At 45.5% G+C, this 21,976-nt stretch overlaps 1 protein-coding gene across 3 annotated transcripts; it reads right to left on the reverse strand.

Annotated features, from left to right (window-relative positions):
* Positions 1-521: 521 nt before the first annotated feature.
* Positions 522-21,564, reverse strand: LOC105276431 (transcription factor GATA-6). 3 transcript variants are annotated; one of them, XM_011334024.2, is made up of 8 exons: positions 21,159-21,564; positions 9,273-9,745; positions 8,560-9,172; positions 7,804-8,361; positions 6,611-6,736; positions 5,697-5,832; positions 3,190-3,355; positions 522-2,715 (listed from the first exon to the last, which is right to left on the reverse strand). In XM_011334024.2, exons 1-8 carry the CDS (start codon positions 21,540-21,542, stop codon positions 2,622-2,624), a joined length of 2,550 nt encoding a protein of 849 aa, XP_011332326.1. In that variant the 5' UTR covers positions 21,543-21,564; the 3' UTR covers positions 522-2,621. The 3 variants fall into 3 exon arrangements, with proteins under 3 accessions (XP_011332326.1, XP_011332329.1, XP_011332327.1); XM_011334027.3 differs by lacking the exon at positions 3,190-3,355; XM_011334025.2 differs by lacking the exon at positions 3,190-3,355 and having other exon boundaries at positions 5,686-5,832.
* Between the last annotated feature and the right edge of the window lie 412 nt (positions 21,565-21,976).

Raw genomic sequence — 21,976 nt, forward strand, 5'->3', positions numbered from 1 at the left:
TAAAGAGGTGGAAAAAAAGGAGCCCGGCGAGAGCGGTTAACATGGAATAGCCCTTAGCCGGCACGATAGCCGCTCTTTAGGCTGATGGACTCTCCAGGCCTCCCCCGGCACCCTCCTGCCCCCCTCCGCCATGCTCGCTCGCCGCGCCTGTCACCTCCTGCCTGTGGTCCAGCTTTCTACCTCCGTTGCACTCCGCGGCACTCACCGCTGCACTCTCGCTGTCCTCTTCCCCCCTCGCCCCGCACTCACCCCCGTGTCTCGCGCTCCTCGTTTGTACGTGCCTTTGTGTGGACGTGCGAGAGCTCTTCTTGCGTCGCATGCACTCGACATTAAGATTCCGATGTAATTAATATGTGTACATGTGTCTCGAGAATGTGTAATGTAATGGTTACAAATTATAGAATATGTATAAATAAAATTAAGAGGCGAGAGATTTGAAGAGTCAAGACATTGTATGAAATTTGATTTTGAGATACGATTTTGACGCATCATACTATACCTAGAAAGAAAAGATATTTATGTATACATCATATCGTTTTATTGTTTCTCATGCTTGTTCATTGTACGACGTACAAGTTATGAATTTATGGGACTAATGGTATGGCGACCGCGCGCTTCTGGTGCGACGATAAGACGCCGGATGCTTAAGTCGCGGTGCGGATGTGCGATTGATGTTAATTAAATAATTTACACTACACGCGCCAATCAAATTACACACCACCAGGTAGATTATAAACGTGCGTTATCTTCGCAGACAGGTATGACGAACCTCGGGGGCCAGATGGCGAGATTTTGCTCTCGCAGGAGCAAGCTCACTCCGGATTTATCGCATCGCATGAACGCAATTTTTACGATGTTGCAGATTCCAATAAATACGCAGCACTAACGTCCAACCATCCGCGATGTAAAAGAAAAGAAAAAAAGAAGAAAAAGAAGGAGAAGAGGAAAGTCAGCCAGACATTTAGGTATCTACGATTACCAAGGGGTGAATTTGCGAATTATCATGTGATTGATTTTCCTTCTTAGTCCTAAGGGTGTTAACAGTATATGATGATGTCCTTTTCACGCATTACACCTTCCTACCCCCCTACTTGTGCCATGTAATTTTTTTGTAACTGAAGAAGGAAGAACCGGAATATGAAAGACGTATCGAACTTTGTTGCATTCTTATCAGAGGTATCAAGTGAAGAAGAATAGTATTTTCTTAGTTTGTGGAGGTATCACTGGCGTTTGAGAAAAAGAGTTGTAGAAAAAGTAAAGTTGAGAAGAATGGCTGTTAAAAAGCTAACTAAGAGTTTACCGTTACATAGACATTTATAATTTACGATTAACGTGATTCGTGAAACTTACACAGAATTACAGTCCTACGACTAAGCAGAGACAGATTTTTAAATCACGGCTCACTATTTTTATAAACCTGTACGCGGATTTATAATTTACAATTACGATTATCTCATAGATCGATGCGACGGAAAGTGCACGATCGCATGATCTGTATGATCACGATTACGCACAGTGTCGGCATCATTGATACAGAAATCTGGACTTTTGCAAAATGTAAAAGCCACTTTGCAGAATACATCCAGACGTATATATGTTTACGTATATAATATATATTACTCTTTGGAGAAAGAATTAAAATACACTTACACATATCTAGATATACACATATCTTTGGATTACGCGGTATAGGTGCGCTTATTTACAGAATTGTGCAAACAGGCCAGAGAGTACTCGCACATGTCGCGTATTAAGTACAAATCGCACGGGTCAAGGCGTGGCGAAAAATAGATGTAAAAAAATAATTGTTAAAAAGTAGGTTAAATAGACGTTTCATGCGTGACAATTTGACAATTTGAAAATTAGTAAATCTTTATCTTGCCATGTAAAGCAAGTCTTTTTGAAAGAAGAGAAGAAAATCGATTAGATTTTGAATCGATAAACTTTGATTAAGTAGACTCTAAAATTTTATCAAAGTGCACTATTGTTTAAATTTTTCTTCATGCAATAATTGCGTCTCCCATTTTTCCTCACAGAGAGCGCATTAGTTCAGGCATCATTTTCTTCGACACGGTAGTCCACATCGGTAATGTAGTAATGTAGTTGAGAAGAAGAAATCATGCCAGCAAAAGATCATCGACATGTACCGATTGACGAGTGCTTTCATGATCTTGCAAAACTTTCGAGTAAAATAATACGCAAAGCGCAAAGCGTAAAAGAAACGAGTCACGCACTGGTTAATTTTTTTTACACTTAAAAAATTGAAATGTAGATCGAGAAAGAATCACTGCGATGATCGGAGACCGATGATAAAACGATTTCTTCAATTCGTATTTTCGATACTGTGCATTTAGCTAAAAATTTCGTTTTCCATTAATTAAAAGGTTAATTAAAAGTTCAAATAGTTTCGCGCTATATTCAGCGACGAGCGAATACATTCCTCATCATGTTTAAAATGTATACGCTATTTCTTCTTTGTACAGAATAATTCCGATACGTGATCGACACGATCACGTCCCTGTCGGTAGGCAACGCATTCCGGCGACGGTAACAAAAGCCGTCCCGCTACAGCTACGATCGGTAAGTACTTCTACTGCCGCTACCGATAAGCAGAACGATCTCTACGATCTCTCGGTATGGGCGACGGTAGTTGACGTTATAACCGAGGCAAGGTCACTGCTGGACTGACTAGTAATTGGTTCTAGGGGTGGCACGCTGAAATAAAAATTAAACAAACGTTAAAAAATTATTTCATTGCACATTATGCAATATTTTATATCTAACATAAAATTATATTCTATTATATACAATATAATCTTTTGTGATTCTTCAAAAGTTTGCTCCATTTCCTTAAATTTTCCAATTTTTCCAATCATTTATCAGATTAATTAATATCTCAATTTTTATTTCAATTTTATTTAACTTTCCTTTAATACTCTTTCAATTTTTTTTCTTATTTCTAAAGGAGCTTAGGAAATATTTAATAAATTTTAATTTTATTCAAATTTCCCTCAATTCTGTTTCAATATTTTTCTTATTAATAAACGAGCTTAGGAAATATTTAATAAACTTATTAATACGTAGATTAATAAATTTATTAACATACTTAGTGAGATCATATTGGCGCGCAGGGATACATAGACTAATCGCGTTATAAATCTGATGAATCAGGCATGACTCGTGACTTACGTAAGGGTGGTTTGACGATTCAACACGGCGGCGGTAGGTAATGCAAGGGGCGAGTGTGCATGCCCTAATTGCGCCCCAGTCGGTGTACCTACAGGAAGACAATGCTCTTCGACCCCTTCAACACCCCCACCCCCGCTTGCGTACATGTTCAACTGCAACGAGTCCACTGCAACGTTAACAGAAAAAGACGACATCCGTCACGATTACTCTGCTCGGTCACACTTTACGCGCTGATTACGCTTAATCCTAAACTCCTCCTGATTGTTCTATGATACTTTGTTCGTTTGAACGTACGTTCTCATATTCTTAAATATTTATTCAATCTGTTGTTTTCCTACTCATCTTTTCCTTTGCCTTTTCCATGAAGAATGTTTAAATCACGAAAACAATTAACAATTAGTAAATATCGCGTATCACGTCGAGTATTCGCTGTGCCCACGCGCGATCATTGATCGACTTTGATCTTTGCTTGGCCTATCGCGGGAAGTACTCCAAGGCCGCTGTCGGCGATTTTCGAAAAAGATAAGCGCGTGCAGTTCAAGTGGAAAATTTACAATACACGTCTGCTGTTCTCGCAATTGGAAAACTACCGTTGCGGACGAGAAAAACAACCCGTTACTTGAAAATATGTGCTCCACATTTTACACGTGCACGCCGATCGCGCGTACATACTAGTAGGACGATCTCTCGATTTCGCAACGATCGCGGCACGCGTGATGAACACGTCGACGCAGGTGACGTCCTACGCTCCCCCCGCGCGTGTTCCCCGGATTAATCCCCCGGCGAGGAGGAGGTATCGTCGCTATCGGAGCGCATCCCGGGCTCTATCCAATCCGAGACGCTATCGGTCGATGCGTGCTCTTCGCCGGACTTTCCCCGCGGCACCCCTTCATCCGCTGTTACATGCAGGCACGATCGTGTGTTTAGACGGCCATCGCGGTCGCCGCGACGCTCGGGGACGGGAATCATTGCCTTCACCGTTCCAGGAAGAGCATTATTAGCGCGCGGAGAAGCTACCCAGATAGCCAAGTCTGCCGAAAGCAGATGATGCTAACTATCTGCTATCAACTATTGCCAGCCAAAAGACAACAAATTTGATACAGAAGTTGTTATTAACGATTAATTCGACAAATTGATGCCAGAAATGTAACAGCTTGCTCACAAAATCTAAGAACAGATTGGCGGCAGAAACCGAACAGAATCTGCAAACATGGCTTGAAGTCAGATTGTCGACAGAAACCGAGCAAGATTTGTGCACGCGGAATATAACGGCAGATTGGCAGCGGAAACCGAGCAAGATCTGCGCGCGCGGAATCTAACAGCAGATTGGCAGCAGAAACCGAACAGGATCTGCAGCTTTTGACAGTATTCAAATTTACACGGCTATGAATATGTGTTTTCGCTCCGCACCGCTATGCGGTGCACACGTCGAGTTCTTACTCGATGTTAAGATTTAGCCTACCAGTTATATAAGTTAATATACGCGCCTTGGCACGATAATATTATTTTTTCTGAAAATTTTTGCACTTGCGGCACAGAGGCTCCCATGGACAACGTCCATGTAGTTCACGCACGCCACAAGCAATCTGAAGTTCGAAAGCAAAATTCGGACTTCAGATTAGAATAAATTAACAATAAGAGAGAGATTATGCAACGAACTGTCAGAAAGACACATCAAGCCAAATGTACTTTAATTTAACAAACAAACAAATGCGTTCTTTTAACACATGGTAATATAAAATGGCAATTTATAGTGTGTTAAAAGTAAACACATGCTTTAATATATCGTAAATATGAATGGCCAAAAGCTGCAGATTCTGTTCGGTTTCTGCCGTCAATCTGCCGTCAGATGTTAACAGATCCTGCTCGGTTTCTGCCGTCAATCTGCTGTCAGAGTCTGTTAGCAGGCTCTGCTGGCAGATCACTATCCTAATGCGGACATAACGGATGCCAATTTGCTATCAACTTCTGCAGTAATCTGTTGCCAATCTGCTGGCAGATTGCACACATTTTGCTTACTGGGTACCTGGCTATTTTATTATTTAGATTTATGATACGGCGGCGGTAAAGGCGACTTTAACTTTTCGCCGTCGGTTTTGAAGCGGAGCCAGATGGATGATAATTATTTTCTATGATTTTAGATAATTATTTAAGATAATTATTTTAGTTTCGATAATTATTATTATCCTGCTTATGTCGTAGTTTTGCGTGCGATTAATTCCGAGAGTGTATCTCGGTCAGCCCCACCTGTAGGTACACCTAGTCGAGTCAGCTGAGTGCCCAATTAACGTTCGCGAGGATGGAAATATACGGGGTACCACTGCCAACGCTTATTTCATCATCGGTTTTATCACTTTGAGCTATTGTAAACCCGAAGAACTGTAAAGAGTAATTCGTGAGGATGCGGACACGTACCCTGTATATTTGTCGAGTCAAGATGGAAGAACTGTGATGGCGGATGTTAGTAGAAATAAACTGTACAATAGACTTGCTCACCGAAGACTCACCGAGTAGGCTGGACTTGATCTCGGTCTTGTGGAGGCCGCTGGGCCCGGGTAGGTTTCCGGTTATGCTCGAGTGATTCTTTGGTTTCCTCTTTCGCGTCTGAATCCCCTCCTTCTTCATGCTCAACGGCCTGTTCACCTGTTCCGCGCGGAAAAATCGCAGCGGTTAGGCGCACTTCGTCTTTATTATCTACCATCTTCTTCTGATCGCATAAGTTTGATAGGAAAATGATTAAACGCACACGAGAACTTGCAGCGTTTTAAAGAAGCTCAAGAAAATCGAAAATAAATTTTGTAACGCAGATTAAACCGAGTTCGATTCCAATTGTATGCAAATCACATTTTATATTTGCAATTCCTGCAATAATTACACAGCAATTTCTCAAGTAATAGACAATTATTAAAAAGTATTATTGATTTTTGATAATCTGTAATTAAAATCACAGCATGAGCATGAAATGGCGTGTTACAATAGACTGAAGGGATAAAAAAAATGAAAAAAGATGCGATAGACGTTTCTTTCGATCGATCATCGGTACTACCGCACATCGCGATCCCTGTGTGTTTTAATTAACTTTGTTGTCACGATCGTTTGCACAGATCGTGCGATAATCTGCGCTCCTCTTCAGCGCCAAGACGGGATCGCCTCACGTGCGTAAAAACAATCAAGTCACCGTTATCGCGGCTGACGATCGCAAAAAGACTGATAACGACGTACTGGCCAGTCGCACAGCGAGATTAATGTTAATTAAAAATGATTCTCCCTGCTCTTGGTGTTTTTCTACTTGCGGAAATAGAAAGACATTGTGCGACAGTTCTCAGAACGTTGTTGAAACACATCATCGACCGAGAACGAAAAATCTACTTTTTGTTTCTTCTTTTTCCTCGTCAGTTAACAGTATAACTTAAAAACTCACGTTATGTAGCTTGAAGTAAAGGCCGCACGCGTTGCACACTGGTTCGCCATTGTTGTTCCGTCTCCACAGGGTGGTGTTGCTTGTCCTGCAGTTTGCGCACTGCACCCCCGTCCTCCGCACGTTGGTCTGCAGTACAAAAAGGGCTACTTTTACATGGAAACATAAAACATGAGATTTGGTCGTATTACGGAATAATAATGGCTGCGGTAGTGTCATCGTAAGACTGCTTTTGAATGAAAAATCTCAAATTTTCGAAATACTATAGCTTTCGTAAGAAATATTGTAAGTTGCAACAGAGACGCGGAGCGTGCAACAATTTCTGGCTAGTTTAAAATGATTTCTGATTCTCTCTCTCTCTCTCTCTCGCTCGCTAGAACCAGATAATTTATAATGAAGACGTTCGAATTCAATTAATACGTTTGATAAAGTGTCATCGCGACGAAGTCGGTCGCTCTCCGAGTACTACGACGAGACGAAATGCGGTGTCGTCGATGTCGGTATGTTTGAGGAATCGAGACTACGAAAATGGGAGTGCTCGGAGCAAGGAAACTAGAGCAAACAACAGCCGCCAGCGAGTCCCGTAGTGATTATTTGCTCAGTAAGAGAGATAACGTCCCTCTTCCCTCTGTCTTTGGTAGCGGTAGAGGGAAACCGAAGAAAGAGGGGAAGAGTGAGTGAGAGAGAGAACACAAGAACGCAAGAACGTTACTTAATATTGAAGCCGTGTACGCTTCACGGGCGAGAAATTTATCAGAGCAAATATCGGTGGCCTCGTTTGGCGATGGTCAAACGCATTTCGGACCCGGCCGTCAAACATTTGAACGCGCGAGCCGTAAACTGCGTTTTAATCCTTCTTCCAATCCTTCTTATTATTTACTAGAGATACAGGGCTCAACGTAAGATTGTTAGAAGCCACTTAGCAAGCAATAAGGAAGAAACTACAGATAACTCGAGAGTCAAAATAAGCAAGCTGAAGCGCAGGCGTTGCATAAAATCGCATCGATTGATATCAATTAATTAATCAACAAAAATGTAAGATGAATAATCATTACAGAAATAAACTGGAAACTTGCGAGAATGACCGCTAAAAGATTTGATTAACAGTTCAGTGACTCACGAGCTACCTGTACGCGAGTGAATGCACGAGATTACACAGTTAGATTACAGATAATCGTGATTCGTATAGTGTTTACCGGCGTGACCAACTGCTTAGGCTTGGGGTACTTCATGGGGGGCCTGTTCACGCCGTTAATCTTGCTGTATAGTCCGCAGGCATTGCAGAGATAATGTCCAGTGCCATCCCGTCGCCAGAGCGGCGTCATACTAGCCGCGCAGTTGACGCACTCTTTGGGCTCCGTCGCCATTATGGCGCCGTCGAAGGCCTCGTCGGTCCCGGGAAGCGGTAGCGTGGCCCAAGCGGACGAGGGTGGCCCGTTTCCACTCGGGGACACGCTATATCCACCACCGGAGTACAACTGCATGTTGGTGGCGTCGCCAACCGAGATCGCGGTGATACCTGGGTACCCCTGAACGTATTCCAAGGTCGGAGGCGAGGGAGTGCTGCCGGCTGGCCAGTAAGGGTCGCTCGAGGGTGGTTTCACGTATTGATACGACGTCGTTCCCGCGCTGTATAGAGTCACCTGGGAACCTGGCGAACCCGGCTGCTCATAGTGCAGCGGAACCGCGCGGGTAGCCAGAGATGACGCGAGCGTGGGGTCGCCCTTCATGTACGTGCTGCCGGGGGATTCGACCTGTAAATTGAGGATTTTTTTCATATAATCTTTTCTTCCATCAGAATCAGAATTATTGAAGATAGACTGTAATTACAAAAGTTTACAAAAGTTCTCATAAACTTTTTCGGAGTAAAACAAATGTATTAATAAAAACGCACAAATTCTAATCAACAATGAATCTTAATTCTTAATTATAAAGCGAATAAACTTTCTCACCTCGGTGGCCCTCGATCCGATCTGCGTCGCCGGCGAATACGCCAGGATCACAGGATCCCCCGGCTTGGCGTAGCTGTACGTCGATGCCTGCTGGAAGCTCTCGCTGCCCGGTAAGTATTGAGTGTATTGCACAGTCTGGGCCGGCGGAATGGCGACCGTCTCCAGGGTGGTGTACGTGTTGGGCGGTTTGACGATGGTCTCCGCGGCTGCTGCGGCCTCCGCGTCGTACTTGACGACGCCGCTGGCGTCGGTGTAGCTGGTCGCCACGAGCTGTTGCTGCTGATGAGCGGCACGGATGCTGTCCATCGGGGGCGAATACGGTGGCACGGGTGATCCGAGATGGACCGCGGATGCCGACTGCGTGACAATCGTCGACGTGTCGTACTCCTCCGTGGCGGTGAGCACTGGTGATGCCTGGTATCGGGCACCCGCGTTCGTTCCGGATGCCTGGTGGTTCTCGTGCGGGCTGAATCTGTGATGTCCCGCTTGCTGGGGTCGCCGATGATCGGGCACCTGCACGGTGATCACGTGGTTCTCCCTGCGAACCTCGTGGCCGTCGGAATACGCGTAGATCCGGTCCACCTCGCTTCGATCCGGTGCGGGTGTCTCGTATCTTTATGGGAAAACACGCGATTCAGATTCAGAGAGACTTTTCCTCCCTCTTCGATCGATTCTTGCATTAACTTGGTCGACGACTTGGAGATTGACCTTACCTGGGCGGTTCCTTGACCGTGAGGGTGATGGTGGCGTCGGAGCTTTCTGAGACTTCGACCCTAACTTCCTGTCCCGTATTGGCATAAACGACGCGTTGCTGATCCGTCGAATGTTGCTGGTCCTCAGTAGTTGCGTGAGGGATCTGCACATAGTGCTGCTGCGTCTGGTGAGCCTGTTGCTGCTCTTCTTGATAATTACGTTGTTGCTCGTTTCTCTGCTGATGGAGACCCTGGTGAAGGCTTCCGGCGACCGAGTTGGAGTCGGGCGACTCTGGATCGACCTCGGCAATTCCCTCGGTAATGTGACCAGCAGTGGTAATCGTTCTCACGTGTCTTCTGGTCGTAATGACGCTCTGCGGGCTTCCGCTTGCTTGATCCTCCGTGCCGGGAACCTGCGGGGAGCTATCGTCCGCGTGATGACCCTCCCATTCCATCTTGATCTCCTGCTTCACCAGCGTCTCTTTCATCGCGTCCTGGATAAACCGACGTGCTAATATAGTAAATGAAGAATTGACAACCTGATCCTCTCCTTCTGGCGGGAAGTTTGGCATTGCTTCCATTTCGCTAGAGTTGTTATTATCTTATATTATTACATTATATTATTGTCCACTCCAGAATTAACAGTTCCGCTTAATAATTAAAAAATATCTTATCTCCAAAGTGGACGTTATATATAATATACGTAATTGATCAGGAACTTATCGAGAAGATAAGTGCAGGGATCTTTCAATGAATCTTTCGTGCGGTCGAGAGTTAATTTTTTCTCGACGGCATGATGTAAATGTTGTGATGACAGACGCGGCCGTCGTGGCCACGTGCGAAAACTCGCGCGCAAAGACAGCGAAGAATGGCGTTATCGTCGCGATAACGAGACGGTGCAAGCAAACCCGTATGTCGGATTTTCACCCGGATAACGGACGAGATCGGTGTCTAGGTCGGCGATCGTTCGGAAACTTTTGCTTTCGTACCGCAATCGGTACCTCGTATGTGGCAGTTTTTGTTCTTGTGGAAACAAGCGGAATTCTTTAAGAAAGAAATTATAGAGTTAACGATGTATATATAATTATGACAGAATTAGTAAATATATTTAAAACCACGTTTCAACGTATACTGTTTTATCTTAATGTTCAATCACTATTAAACGATTAATCACGGTTGCCAAGAGGTTTGCAAGAATGTAGAAGAAGACAAATGGGGGACTAATGCGAAACGGATTTATGGCTGCTTTCGAGTGGCTTCCAGCAACGACGGTGGTAACAATAGAAACACTTCTTCACACCGGGACATGGATTCGTAGATATAGCTGTTTCGCGAAAACCACTAGTATTAGTCTCCAGCAGCGGAATTTTTCTTTGCTGCAAAGATTTGCAGGCTCGATTTAAAAGGTAACGATTTACAAAATCAAGATTAATAGTTGCGTTAATGACATCGTGACAAACTTCGTCTTTGAAAAGAATTGATGACAATTGAAAACCAAGTTTTGCCTCAAAAGGCTAGGTCCCTCAAGAACGTTACTCGGAAGGTTGAAGATTAACGGTCCACCGAGCCCGATTAGTCACATCTTCAGGGGAATCCTCGGGGCACGCGACACGAGACCGTTTCGGCTCGCGAGCAAAGGCACACAGACGCGTTTGGTGAACGGGGTGCGGTGGAGGGAGGGAAAGGACCGGGGACACACCTCGTCCGTCTCAGGAAAAAATGCGAGAGGCACTGTTTGTCCTGTACGCGTCACACTTCCGCTCAGCAATGTCAAGTTTCGACTTCCGGCGCGAGAGCACGCGACGACTCTCTTTCTTTGGCAAAGACCTCGCGCGACTTCCGCTGTATCCCGCCGACGGTGATCTCGCAATCCCGTCCGGGTAGCCCGCGATGCGTTTCGCAGCCGTCAAATCGGAGCAGCGCGGTGATGAGTCATGAGATGCACTCACACAAATCGGAGGAGTGATTCGTTACATCTCCGTGAACGGAAGGAAATTTCGATTGAGAAAAACTGATTAGCAATAATAATACTCTCTGACAATTAAAACCGATTGATGCGTTTTACAAGCGCCAACTGAATCGTTAAATATTAAATAATAACTTTATCACTCTCATGAAAAAAATTCCAGAATGTATAGAATTTTTGCAAAAATGTTTAATGCATGTTTTACAGGCTTGCAAGATCTACGATAGAAGAGGATCAAACGGACGAGTCGACAACAATTAAGTCAATGAAGCTGGAGTTGCCGCAAAGCTGCGTGTATATACTTCTCTACGTTTGTGATATCAGATTTGCGCAGGATAAGTGAAGTCAACGATACCTCGTTCGCCGCGTGTCGCATTTGATACTAGCGTCGCGTCCTCGTACTCCGATGCACCCTGCAACCCTCGACTGCAATCTCGAACGCACTCTTGCCGACAGGCGTGACGTCTCGCGCGTAATCGCACGCACTCGCGAGCGGTCGCGGGATCAACAACGATGTCGACGACGACGACGACGATGATACTCGGAGGAGACACACGGGAGAGACGCTTCACCGGCGGGAAGCGCTTTCCAACTGGCGACAGTGAGAGAGACGACTCGCCGTTGGTGTCCTACAAAGAGACGGAAGGTGGAAGGAAGGTGGTGGAATCGCGGCGAACCGCCGCTGAATTTCTACTACTTGACGCGGAACGAAGCGAGGTAAGGAGGACCGCGTCTCCCTCGCGTCGTCGCGCGGAAAACGGAAGGGCGAGAGAACGAAGAGAGGTGCTGCATATGCGCGTGGAGAAGTTGCAACAGGCAGAGCTCGGATGGACACGAGCAGGCGAGAGCGATTGGCCGGCCCCTCGCGCCTCATTGGTCAGCGGCCGCGGGATTCCTCGTGATTACTCTCTCTGTGTCGTTATTGCCGTGGGAATCGATCGCCGGCTCTCCGTCTTCGGTCTGTGACGTGACCCGACATGAATTTCGCATATGAGACATTTTAGTGTCCTCCGCTTCCTCTGTCTGATGCTTAGATATGTGTAGAAGTTAATATCCAAAAATTCAGATAGACTGCAGGGAAAAAAGACTTGGTGGAAAAGTTAGAAAAACTTTTTAATTATAACAGGTAGTTATATAGTTATTTAAAAATTTATTGTAATTTAATTTAATATTTAAGTTTATTTGAAATATTCTAGCATTTTATGGGATATTCTAATTATTAAAATTTTATGAGATATTCTTCGATTGAATTTGACGTTCTCCATCAAAGATAGATGAAAATTAGATTATAATTTTATAATAATATTACAGATAGAGAGAGCCAGGTACTATTTTCTATTATAACGTTGGATAGCGTAAAATCCGACGGACCTCCGTTACTCATAATTCCGTCCAGCTTGGTCAAATGACATAGTACGGTCCGGGGGGAAAAGGGTCGCGGAGGGGTCCGTTTGTTTGCTCGCTGATAAGCGCGACGATGTAGTCGCGATGTGGCCATGTCGCAGATAACGAGGGGTGCGAGGGAACGAGACGCGTCCTCATCGTCATCGTCGGCCATCGTTGCTATTGCCTCTCGTCGCCATTTTGTTCGCGGCGGCAACCTGACCGTAAGGGGGATGGATGATTCATCCCGCGCGACATATTGACCAGACGAAATACGAATCGCATCGACGGATTCGCATGTAATGCGACAAAAAGTGGAAAGAGAGAGAGAGAGAGAGAGAGAGAGAGAAAGAGGCAATATCATTTTAACATTTTAAATTCGTGAAGCTTTTAGACGTCTAGTTTCGGCCTTTGCAATATTTGCATGCGATACGTCTTGAATTTTATTGGGACTACGTCCCAATCACACTTAAATAAATTATCAAGACATTTTACGTCTCCAGAATATAAATATGTTTTATCTTGCAACGTGGTAAAAGGTTTTATTAATTTGTCGCAACGCGAAATCGCGCGGAGCAGGCCAGTTACTATGCGAGTAACGATGATACTGAACCCGCACCGATAAACGCGCGGAGTGTCTCGAAGCGGATCGGAGACGTTCGATTAAATCATAGATAATCCTCGGCGTTGCGATACGTCTGTCGGGCAATCAATCATTACCCAATCATTACCGTTCCTAAAATAGGACAAACATGGGAGAGGAAAAAATAATAATTTTAATTACGTCGTACGAAAAACATACATGAGACGGAATCACTTCGAGATAGCGGCTGTTGCTTGCGTCACCGTGCGCCCTGATTCATTTCTGCAAACGAAACGTCACCGAAATGCCGAAATCGTCACCATTTTTGTAATCGGGAGGTGCGCACATAAAAGTAGGGCACCTAACTCACATTCTGCGCTAAAAATAATCTTCACGCTTCCGATTCCTTCTATCTCTACGCGTCAAACGCGTCAAAGACAAAGATTTATTCAAACAACAAACAAAGGAGACGTTCCCTTAGATTGGTATGCGGATAATTAATATAATTGATATGTAGATAAATAAATAATACACTGTTAAATCATCCCCGAGAAATCGTTCTGTCATTAACAAACAAAATCGAGCGATTCGTGGGAGATTCCCCTCGAGCGACGTCTCTCAACTTCCTGAGGTAATAAAATGCTAAAGCGAGGGGCGATCGCGATAAAGACGAGTCCGATACGTTCGCCGTCATAAATCCATCGATTTGGACGACCGGTGCGAGCCTCGGGTGGATTCCTGAGAGCTGCGGGGAGGTCCCCCGGGGGAAAAAAAATATTTTCTTCGCACGGTGAACCTTTGGACGCGCGGAATTGTCCGGGATGGCGTACGTGACAATTCCGCCGGTTAATTGTACGCGCGATCGCGACGATACCGTGCAAGCGCGTTCGCTCTCGATAGAAATCAAGAGCACACGCACACGCGCACACACGTGGGTCTCCTCTCGAAGCAGTATTCCGCTGATAAGAGCTACGAGCCGCGACAAAAGGAAGAGAAGAGATTGTACGCAATTGCAACACACCGAGAATTCGGTGGAATGGAATCTTCACTACCACTGATGTTCAAAGATAGAGACTGAGCTTTGACGAATCGAAAAAAACTAAAAACTCGAGTAGAATAGCGAAGCAGGTTTAACAATTTATCGGCTGCTTGTCATTTTGATAATGATAATGATATCTGTGCGTTTTATTTTTTATAGTTATGGAAAATTGTTATCATAAAGTATAGTATTCTTTCGTTCGTCTTTTCGTTAAAATTTTCATTAAAATTTTATTAAGATTTTCGTTAAAATCTTAAAATTTTCATGGCCAATAGCTGTGTGACGAGCGCGTGTGTTCATCATCGTCAATAAGAGTTATCGTCTCTCTCAAGACAGCGATTCCAGAAATGCGTGCATGATGCGTCTTCGGTGGAACCATTAAAACCGATCGCGTTCTCCACCCTCATGACTCGGTGCCGCGGTGAGGCAACGCGACTCGGAAATGACGCGGATTAACTCCGAAATGCAATCGCGTTAAACCACCTGCACACAGGGGCTTTAACACGGGCAAAGTTTGGCGATCGTTCGATTTTACAATCGTGTTATGTCGCGAAGTCGGTAAACAGCACGCCGTCGACAAACAAGAGGCTCCGAGTGATGCACAATTGCACACGAGGACTTCTCAATGTCGCGATGACGGAATGATGAAATTTCGACGCGAGCGAGCGGGCGCGCTAATATCGCGAGTCGCCCGAATTAAAAAGTTAAACACTAAATTACAGAGCCAAAGCTATTGTGTTAATTAATCCCATGTAGAATGTTCAAACATGAAACAGCTATTTGTTTTCACGCTATTTGTATTGCAAAATTCGTGTATACCCATCGCGATTACGCGGTAGGTGGACGAGGCAGATAGGCCAGGTAGAGATGGGCCAGGTAGATACGCCAAGTGAAAGACGGCCAACACCGAGGGCGACGAGAAACGGAGGGAGCAACACCCGAGGAGAGAACGGAGATACCGGGGGACCGATACACACAAAGCGCGACGTGACGGCGCACATCGCCGATGGGGAGGCGCGCGAGGTGCCGCCACGCTGTCAAAATAAACGGCACTATCGCGATTTATCTCGTTTCCCATGATAATAAGAGATAAAACTGCATCCTTACATTAGCTAGTATATCAGCTAAAATGATAATTTCAGTCGTCGGGTCCGCCAGGAGCGCGTAGGGCCGCTCCTACTCTTCCTCGGTCGCACCGATTCGCCGACTCGCGGGACTCACCCCAGAAACGGAGACGTGAAACGGGCCGCGAGTCCCTCTCGAGGGGCGCATCGCCCCCGCGAAATCGCTGCAACCCGACGAGAAGAAACATGGCGGGGCACGCGGCCTGGATCTGATCTCGCGAGCTCGATTTAACATGGCTTCTTCACCGGGGAGGAAGGTGTGCCGGAGGTGTGATCTGACGGCAGTGCGAAGAAATGCCAGTGGAAATAAATCTTCCGAATTTTCGTGAGAGATCCGTGATATGGTATTATGCATACGCGCTGGAGCAAAGTTTACAGATTTACGATCGGAACGCGGTAATTCACGGACTATGTAAAGAACGCGGATGTGTTGATTCTCGCGAGGAGATGCGCGAGACGTGAGTTCTTGCAGAATGGTGACGTCAACGGGGTTCCGTGTGCATCGGGATTTTTGTCTCGTCGAGATCCCTCGCCGGGAAATTAACGGGTGACGAACGCTCTTCTGCGAAATTTTCGCGACGCACAGCGCGACGCGCAGCGAAAATCAAAGGGGATTTGCGCTATTAAGCGAGCCCGCCGAGGCCATTTTCTTTATCAGCTACGTAGAATCCCTTATCGTTGTACGTGAAAAAATGCGCGCGCGTGTGTGTAGGTGTGTGATCCGCGCGCGGGCGTGTATGCGTGAGAATCCGTATCGCCAAGAGAATCTACGCGAAAATGATGTCTTATTTTTGCACGTGACATCATGCAGTCCAAAGGCTACTGATATACGTGGTGTTCTGGAATCATCGTATACGCTGTTGGTCACATCGCTGTTTTGGCTAACGTTTTCCGACATGCTCAAAATTTCGCGTCTTATTGCGGCTCTTTCATCATTATTCATCCTTCCAACCGAGCAATTAAGATTCTCCGTTCAAATTCATTGAAGAACATGATTTTGTCGTTCATTTTGTCTCGAGCTTAATTAGCCAAAGCCTCCTTACTCTCTACATTTTTAATTGTTTGAAACCTGCGGGTGGGTTTCAAGATTTTCAATTTTATTCCAAATAATCTAAAGAATAAAAGGAAACGTTTGGTGATCCTTTCAAAAATATGCAAGAGTATACGCCCTTTATATGGCAATCTTCGATACGCAAAATAGAGACAGAACGCTTGAGGAGATTCCATTAAATATGCATTTAATAAGTGATCGTGAAGATAGACTGGAATCAGTCTAAGGAATACATCAAACGCTGAAAAAAGGATTAAAAATCGAAAGAACGATAGCTAGAGGAAGACCAAGATATGAATGGAAAGGAAAAAGAAACGGCAGGTGATCGCTGACGCGCGGCCGGAAATTCCAGGCGATCTTATCTGCGATTCTCCTCTTCCTCCTCGTTGAACGCAATGATCGCTTAAAGCCAGGACCGTCTGAGCATGTCCACTTCTTCGTTAATTGCCAGAGGGTTAACGACCTGAGGATTATGCACGTTATGGTATCGAGAAGCAAGAGAGTCCAAACGCGAAGTGTCGCCTTCGCGCGATTTCCTCGCGTTTCCGCTTTGCTCGAGAAAATTGTCCGTGAACGCGCTGGCGTAACATTCACCTTACGAAATACCGCGGCCACATGACGGACACGCTATCGTCGAGGAAAGTGATCTCCTCAATAACATTTCGTCGGACGTACGCCCTTCTTCGTATCCAAGCACCGACGAAAAATCTCCTAATGTAACAAGCAGAGTCTCATCGCGCGAAATTAACCACGGGGAGAACGACGATAACATATGCGCAAAGTGAAACGGTGTCAACTGCGGAATCGTTTAATCATCCATTAGACTCCCTTAACTTAATTTGTCTCGTTCCTAGTTCTCGGTGTTGGATAACTTTTTAATTAACCCTTCCCGAATCGAAATTTTAGTTCTACATTGAACCTCGAATTCTTCATCCGAGGCGTTATTCAGCGTCTATTTAGCTACTACTTTAACACTAAAATATGTGCGAAATTTCCTTTTTTGCCGCTAGAGCGTCAAAGCAGGTTACGATCAAGATTATAGCCGAATAGCATCTTAACATCTGTTTGTAGGAGTTTGAGTTTCAATGTAAGAGTTCTAGGTTCTATTTTCCTAAAAGTAGGTTCGTACGACTGCTAAAAGCATTAAAGTAGGCGCAAAATTTCGACTCGAGATTCTATATATAAAGAAACAACTTTTACGTTATTAGATCAAATCTCTTAGGTGGCGCTCGAAGAATTGCAGGAATTTAATTGCACGGTGCAACACCCCTATTATAGAACCCCGCTAATGATGATTATTAAGGCGATATCTGGAAACGCAGTACGACATCGTCGCAACTCCGCTGAATGCTAAGAAGCCAATAAAATTTTATTACAATTTGCCATCGCCTTAGAATCCAAGCACGGGGCACGAAAATGGTGAACGCGCGCAAGTGCTTTATGGCCCAATCGGCGCGTGTTTAACGATGCCCCGCATCTCGCGCGACGATGAAGAGGAACTTTACGGCGCAATTACAACGAGATTTACAACGAGCGGGAACTGTCTCGATTTTAATGTCGACGGGATTAATGTCGCACTACGAACGCGCGCGTCCGTGCAAACAACGTATACCGCGCGTACATTGTTTTCGTCGCAAATACGTCTGCGCGTCTGCTCGTCACACGAAATGCCCGAAAAACCAGCTCGGCAGCGTATCACGAAGCGTGGACCAGCGTCCCGATTTTTCTCGGATCGCAAAACGCAAATGCAGCCGGGGGAGAAATAACGAAAAGAGTCGCTCGGCCGTCTCGCTTCTCGAAAACGAGAGACACGCGCGCCTCATCGCCATGATGATGTTTGCATTTCTGCAGCGTGGCGCGGCGGGATCGAAACTTTTTATTCCAATATTTGTTCGATCGCCCGGCCGCGAGTGGAACGCCGTCGAGACCTTGAAAAGAAGATGATTTACGTTGGGATCGCGTTCGGAACTAAAGCCGCCTTTTCCAGACCGTCTCCGACGGCGACAGATTTTTACGGAGCCACGTCACTGGTGGATCCCTGTTAACGTGTTAATACCACCGTACGCAATTCGTTCTTCTTAGTCGTAAATGAGATTTATACCCGCAAGATTTCGACGAACTGCACCGCGGAAAACACGCGGGGAACACTATTGTCAAAGTGATCTCTCGACATAACTTTCATTCCGCGTTTAATGGTACTTTATCGGCGCATTTAGCGATGCGGAAATGGGAAATTGCCGTGGAAAACTCTAGTCAGAGTATATTGAGAGAATATCTCCTGCATTTGATTGATAAACAAATTTTGATTTTGCCGAAACATCTCGAGATAAAAATTTAAGAGCTCTCTTCCGGTTGCAATGGCGTTTATTAAATGGGGATTCCGAAATTTGATGAAAGAAGCGACCGCGCCGCTGTTTTCTTCTTCATGACGCATTCATCGATGTGACATTTCGCGAAAATACAGTATGTAATACTTAAATCTCGGTATTTTCGATTAGATACCAGACGATCGACAATCGAGCAAGGACGCAAAGTCGCCGACGGCACCGCGGCGCGAGAGTCGGCCGCGATGCGCGAGGACCAATAATTAACGTGCACGACAAACAGTATTATCGTCATTGCCTGATATTATTCCCATTATCTTATATGTACGGCGGCTATGTGCTTAATGATTAATAAAATATTATCTGCGCTCGGGAGATATCTCTCTCTTCTTGGCGACGGATAGTTTCGTGCCAGACGCCGCGAGAAGCACCGATGTCGCGCGGTCTGCGACTCCCAAGTGATCAAACCGATCATGGGAAGGAATCATGAATCTGAAGAACCGCCACGCCGTGAATAAGTGTTTCGATCGGAGAGAATGATCCGCGCGGAATAAAAAGTTACTTGCGTTTCGCGGGAGCGAAATCGAGTCACGGAGTATTCCGGTTGTGTCAAGAATTGATGAACGATTGACGAAATTCTCGAGAATCGAGAGATCTTCAAAGTCCGGAATTCGGTGGAGATAAAATTGAATGCAGCGGTGAATAGATTTCGAGGATGACCCGAAGATCTCGAACGTGACCCGAAAGTGGACTAAAAAGGTGCAATAAAAAGCGAAATATGCGCCTAAGTGAAGAATAGAGATGTGCTTTAATTGGACATACACGATGACTCGTTGGATTTGGTGAAATTTGTGAAAAAAATATTTTTCGCGGAAAAAGGAGTCGGAAAATGATTGAATGAAATTGCGCGCCTTGTCTGAGAATGAAGTTTCCGTTCGCCGAAGTCTTCGATTGCGAGCGTACGTCATTGGAGTAATCAGAGTTATCAATTTAATACTTGCGCTATATCGGCAGCGTTATTGTAATCGCGTTGTAATGTTCTATCTGAACAAGATCGTTCAGGATGTGTCTCGTTCTCAGCCAGACGCGAGCAGATTAATTAAAGCACTAAACTAATTAATACACCGCGGGTGGAGGCGGGCGCAGAAGTCCGCAAATATTTTCCATAGTTTGTACGTGGACTGGAAATTACGTGTACTTTAATAGGTCCACGTGCAATTCACGTTATTTTCCACAGAGGAATTTGTTACATTAAGACATGAAGAACAAATAAATGTACGCTTCATTAACCGTATCGTCAACTGCACGCGCGCCAAAATAACTGGAATTATAATAACAATTTAACTGTCGAAGCTAAATGTTTCTACTATTCAACAACTTCATTAACCAAGCTTGTAACTCACCCCAATATGAGGATAATTGATTTTACGAGATCGTATAGCAACAATTAGTATTATATCGAATCATCATTCGCGACGAATCTCACCTCGCAGTGTAACGAGTTTCGAACGCACATGCGACACGTTTTCGAGTGGAAAAACAGACGTAACGGTGAACCGAGACCTTGAAAAAAAAGAGGAGCACGTCCAAAAGAAACGGTGTGAAAGAGGCAGACGGAGGGCCCTCCCTCCCCCCCTGCCGATGAGCAGAGGAAGAGAGACGGATAAATCGAACCGGTGAAGGTTCGTGTCTAGATTTCGACGTCGTGAACGGCGTCGACGAAGAAGAGGAGGAAGCGGGTCGTCTACAAAACACAAGTGTCGAAGCGGTCCGAACATAAAACACAAGTGTTCCTTTCGTGTACGCGCCGCTCGCGTTGCCACGGATGTTCGCTTTCGTTCACCGGCTCCTTGAGCGTTCGCCTCGATCGGATAAAACCGCGCGCGTGGATCAGCCAGCCGATCGACTGGATCTCAGCGATCGATCGATCGATTCTCGCGAGTGTCGGTCAAAACAGAAAATTGTCAATAATTCTAATTGTTATCGTACTTGAAGAGGTTTTCGTATTTGGATTGTTCTATTGCGTAGTCGCAGTTGCACTTGTGAATAAATAACTTTGAAAACTCGAACAGTCGACAAGACAAAAATGAAACGAATGTTACTGTGCATTCCAACTTCTCGATCAAGATCGAGACGAAGGAAACAAACAGCTCCGTTTCAGGTTACTTCGTGCAAGTGCACAAGTGAAGGAGTGCTGCACGAGCGCTGTTAGCTCCGTGGATCCCCCACATCTCCTTCATCGCGCGACTTCGATCGATCCTAGATCGCTTGCCGATCACGCGGACAAAAAGGAAGTGGCATTCACTCAACAACGCTCGCTTTTAATTCGCTCGCTATTAATGAATTAACCTCGCCTCGCTCGTACATGCACTCGCGCGCCGGTTACTCCAGTAGCCAGTCGCCGCGCGGAAGAGAAGGATAAGAGGTCTGGACTTACGGCTACGAGAAGAAGAGGAAGCGGTCGTCGAAGGGGAGCGGCTCTCCGGTGTGTTCCCGGTGGAACTGGCGGTTCCACGACGTCTTCCGACTCGCTCGCCGAGCTGCTTTTCGTGCTCGCTGCTGGGCTGCTTCTCACGAGTGAGTCTGTGAGCGAGACACGCACGCGGCGCGCGCTTGACACAGGTGCGCTTCCGCGGGGAGTGCGTCGTCGACGTCGTCGTCTACGCGGGGAGTGCGTCGTCGTCGTCGTGTTCGAGGCTGCCGCCTGGTAGCGGAGGATCGAAGCTTCGATTTGATCCGAGAGCCCGTCAAATATTGACTGACGACGATTAGAAGAAGCGGCTGCCGCCGCTGTACTGGAGCCCCCTTCCGCGGCCGCCATATTGGTACCGGTGCTCTCCTCCGCCGCGCCTCCCCCTTCCTCCCGCTCGGCCGCGTCACGAAAATGCGTAACGTGAATTATGGATGATATGGTTTGGAGAGTTTGATGACAATGAATTCTTTTTTCCAGGATTATCGAGATTGACAGTTTATGAGTTCTTTTTATTTAATTAATTACTGTGGAGTATTCTTAATTTTGTGAACAATTGTGGTGAAATTGATATCTGCGCGCGAAGGCTCCGTAATGCGATTTTCCGCCGCCATATACAACGATATTGAAGTAATACTAAAAAGGAAAATTCTAAGATACCTTTTTATTATTAAACTCGCATAAAAAATATAAAATAGTTCCTCGGAGTAAAACGTTCATTCCGTGGACGATTTATTACCCTTATCCCCAAGTTATTTCCGTAGAGCTCCCTGTGACGAGGGATC

This window comes from Ooceraea biroi, chromosome 6 (assembly GCF_003672135.1).
Source record: "Ooceraea biroi isolate clonal line C1 chromosome 6, Obir_v5.4, whole genome shotgun sequence".
In the NCBI taxonomy this organism is placed as follows: Eukaryota; Metazoa; Arthropoda; class Insecta; order Hymenoptera; family Formicidae; genus Ooceraea; species Ooceraea biroi.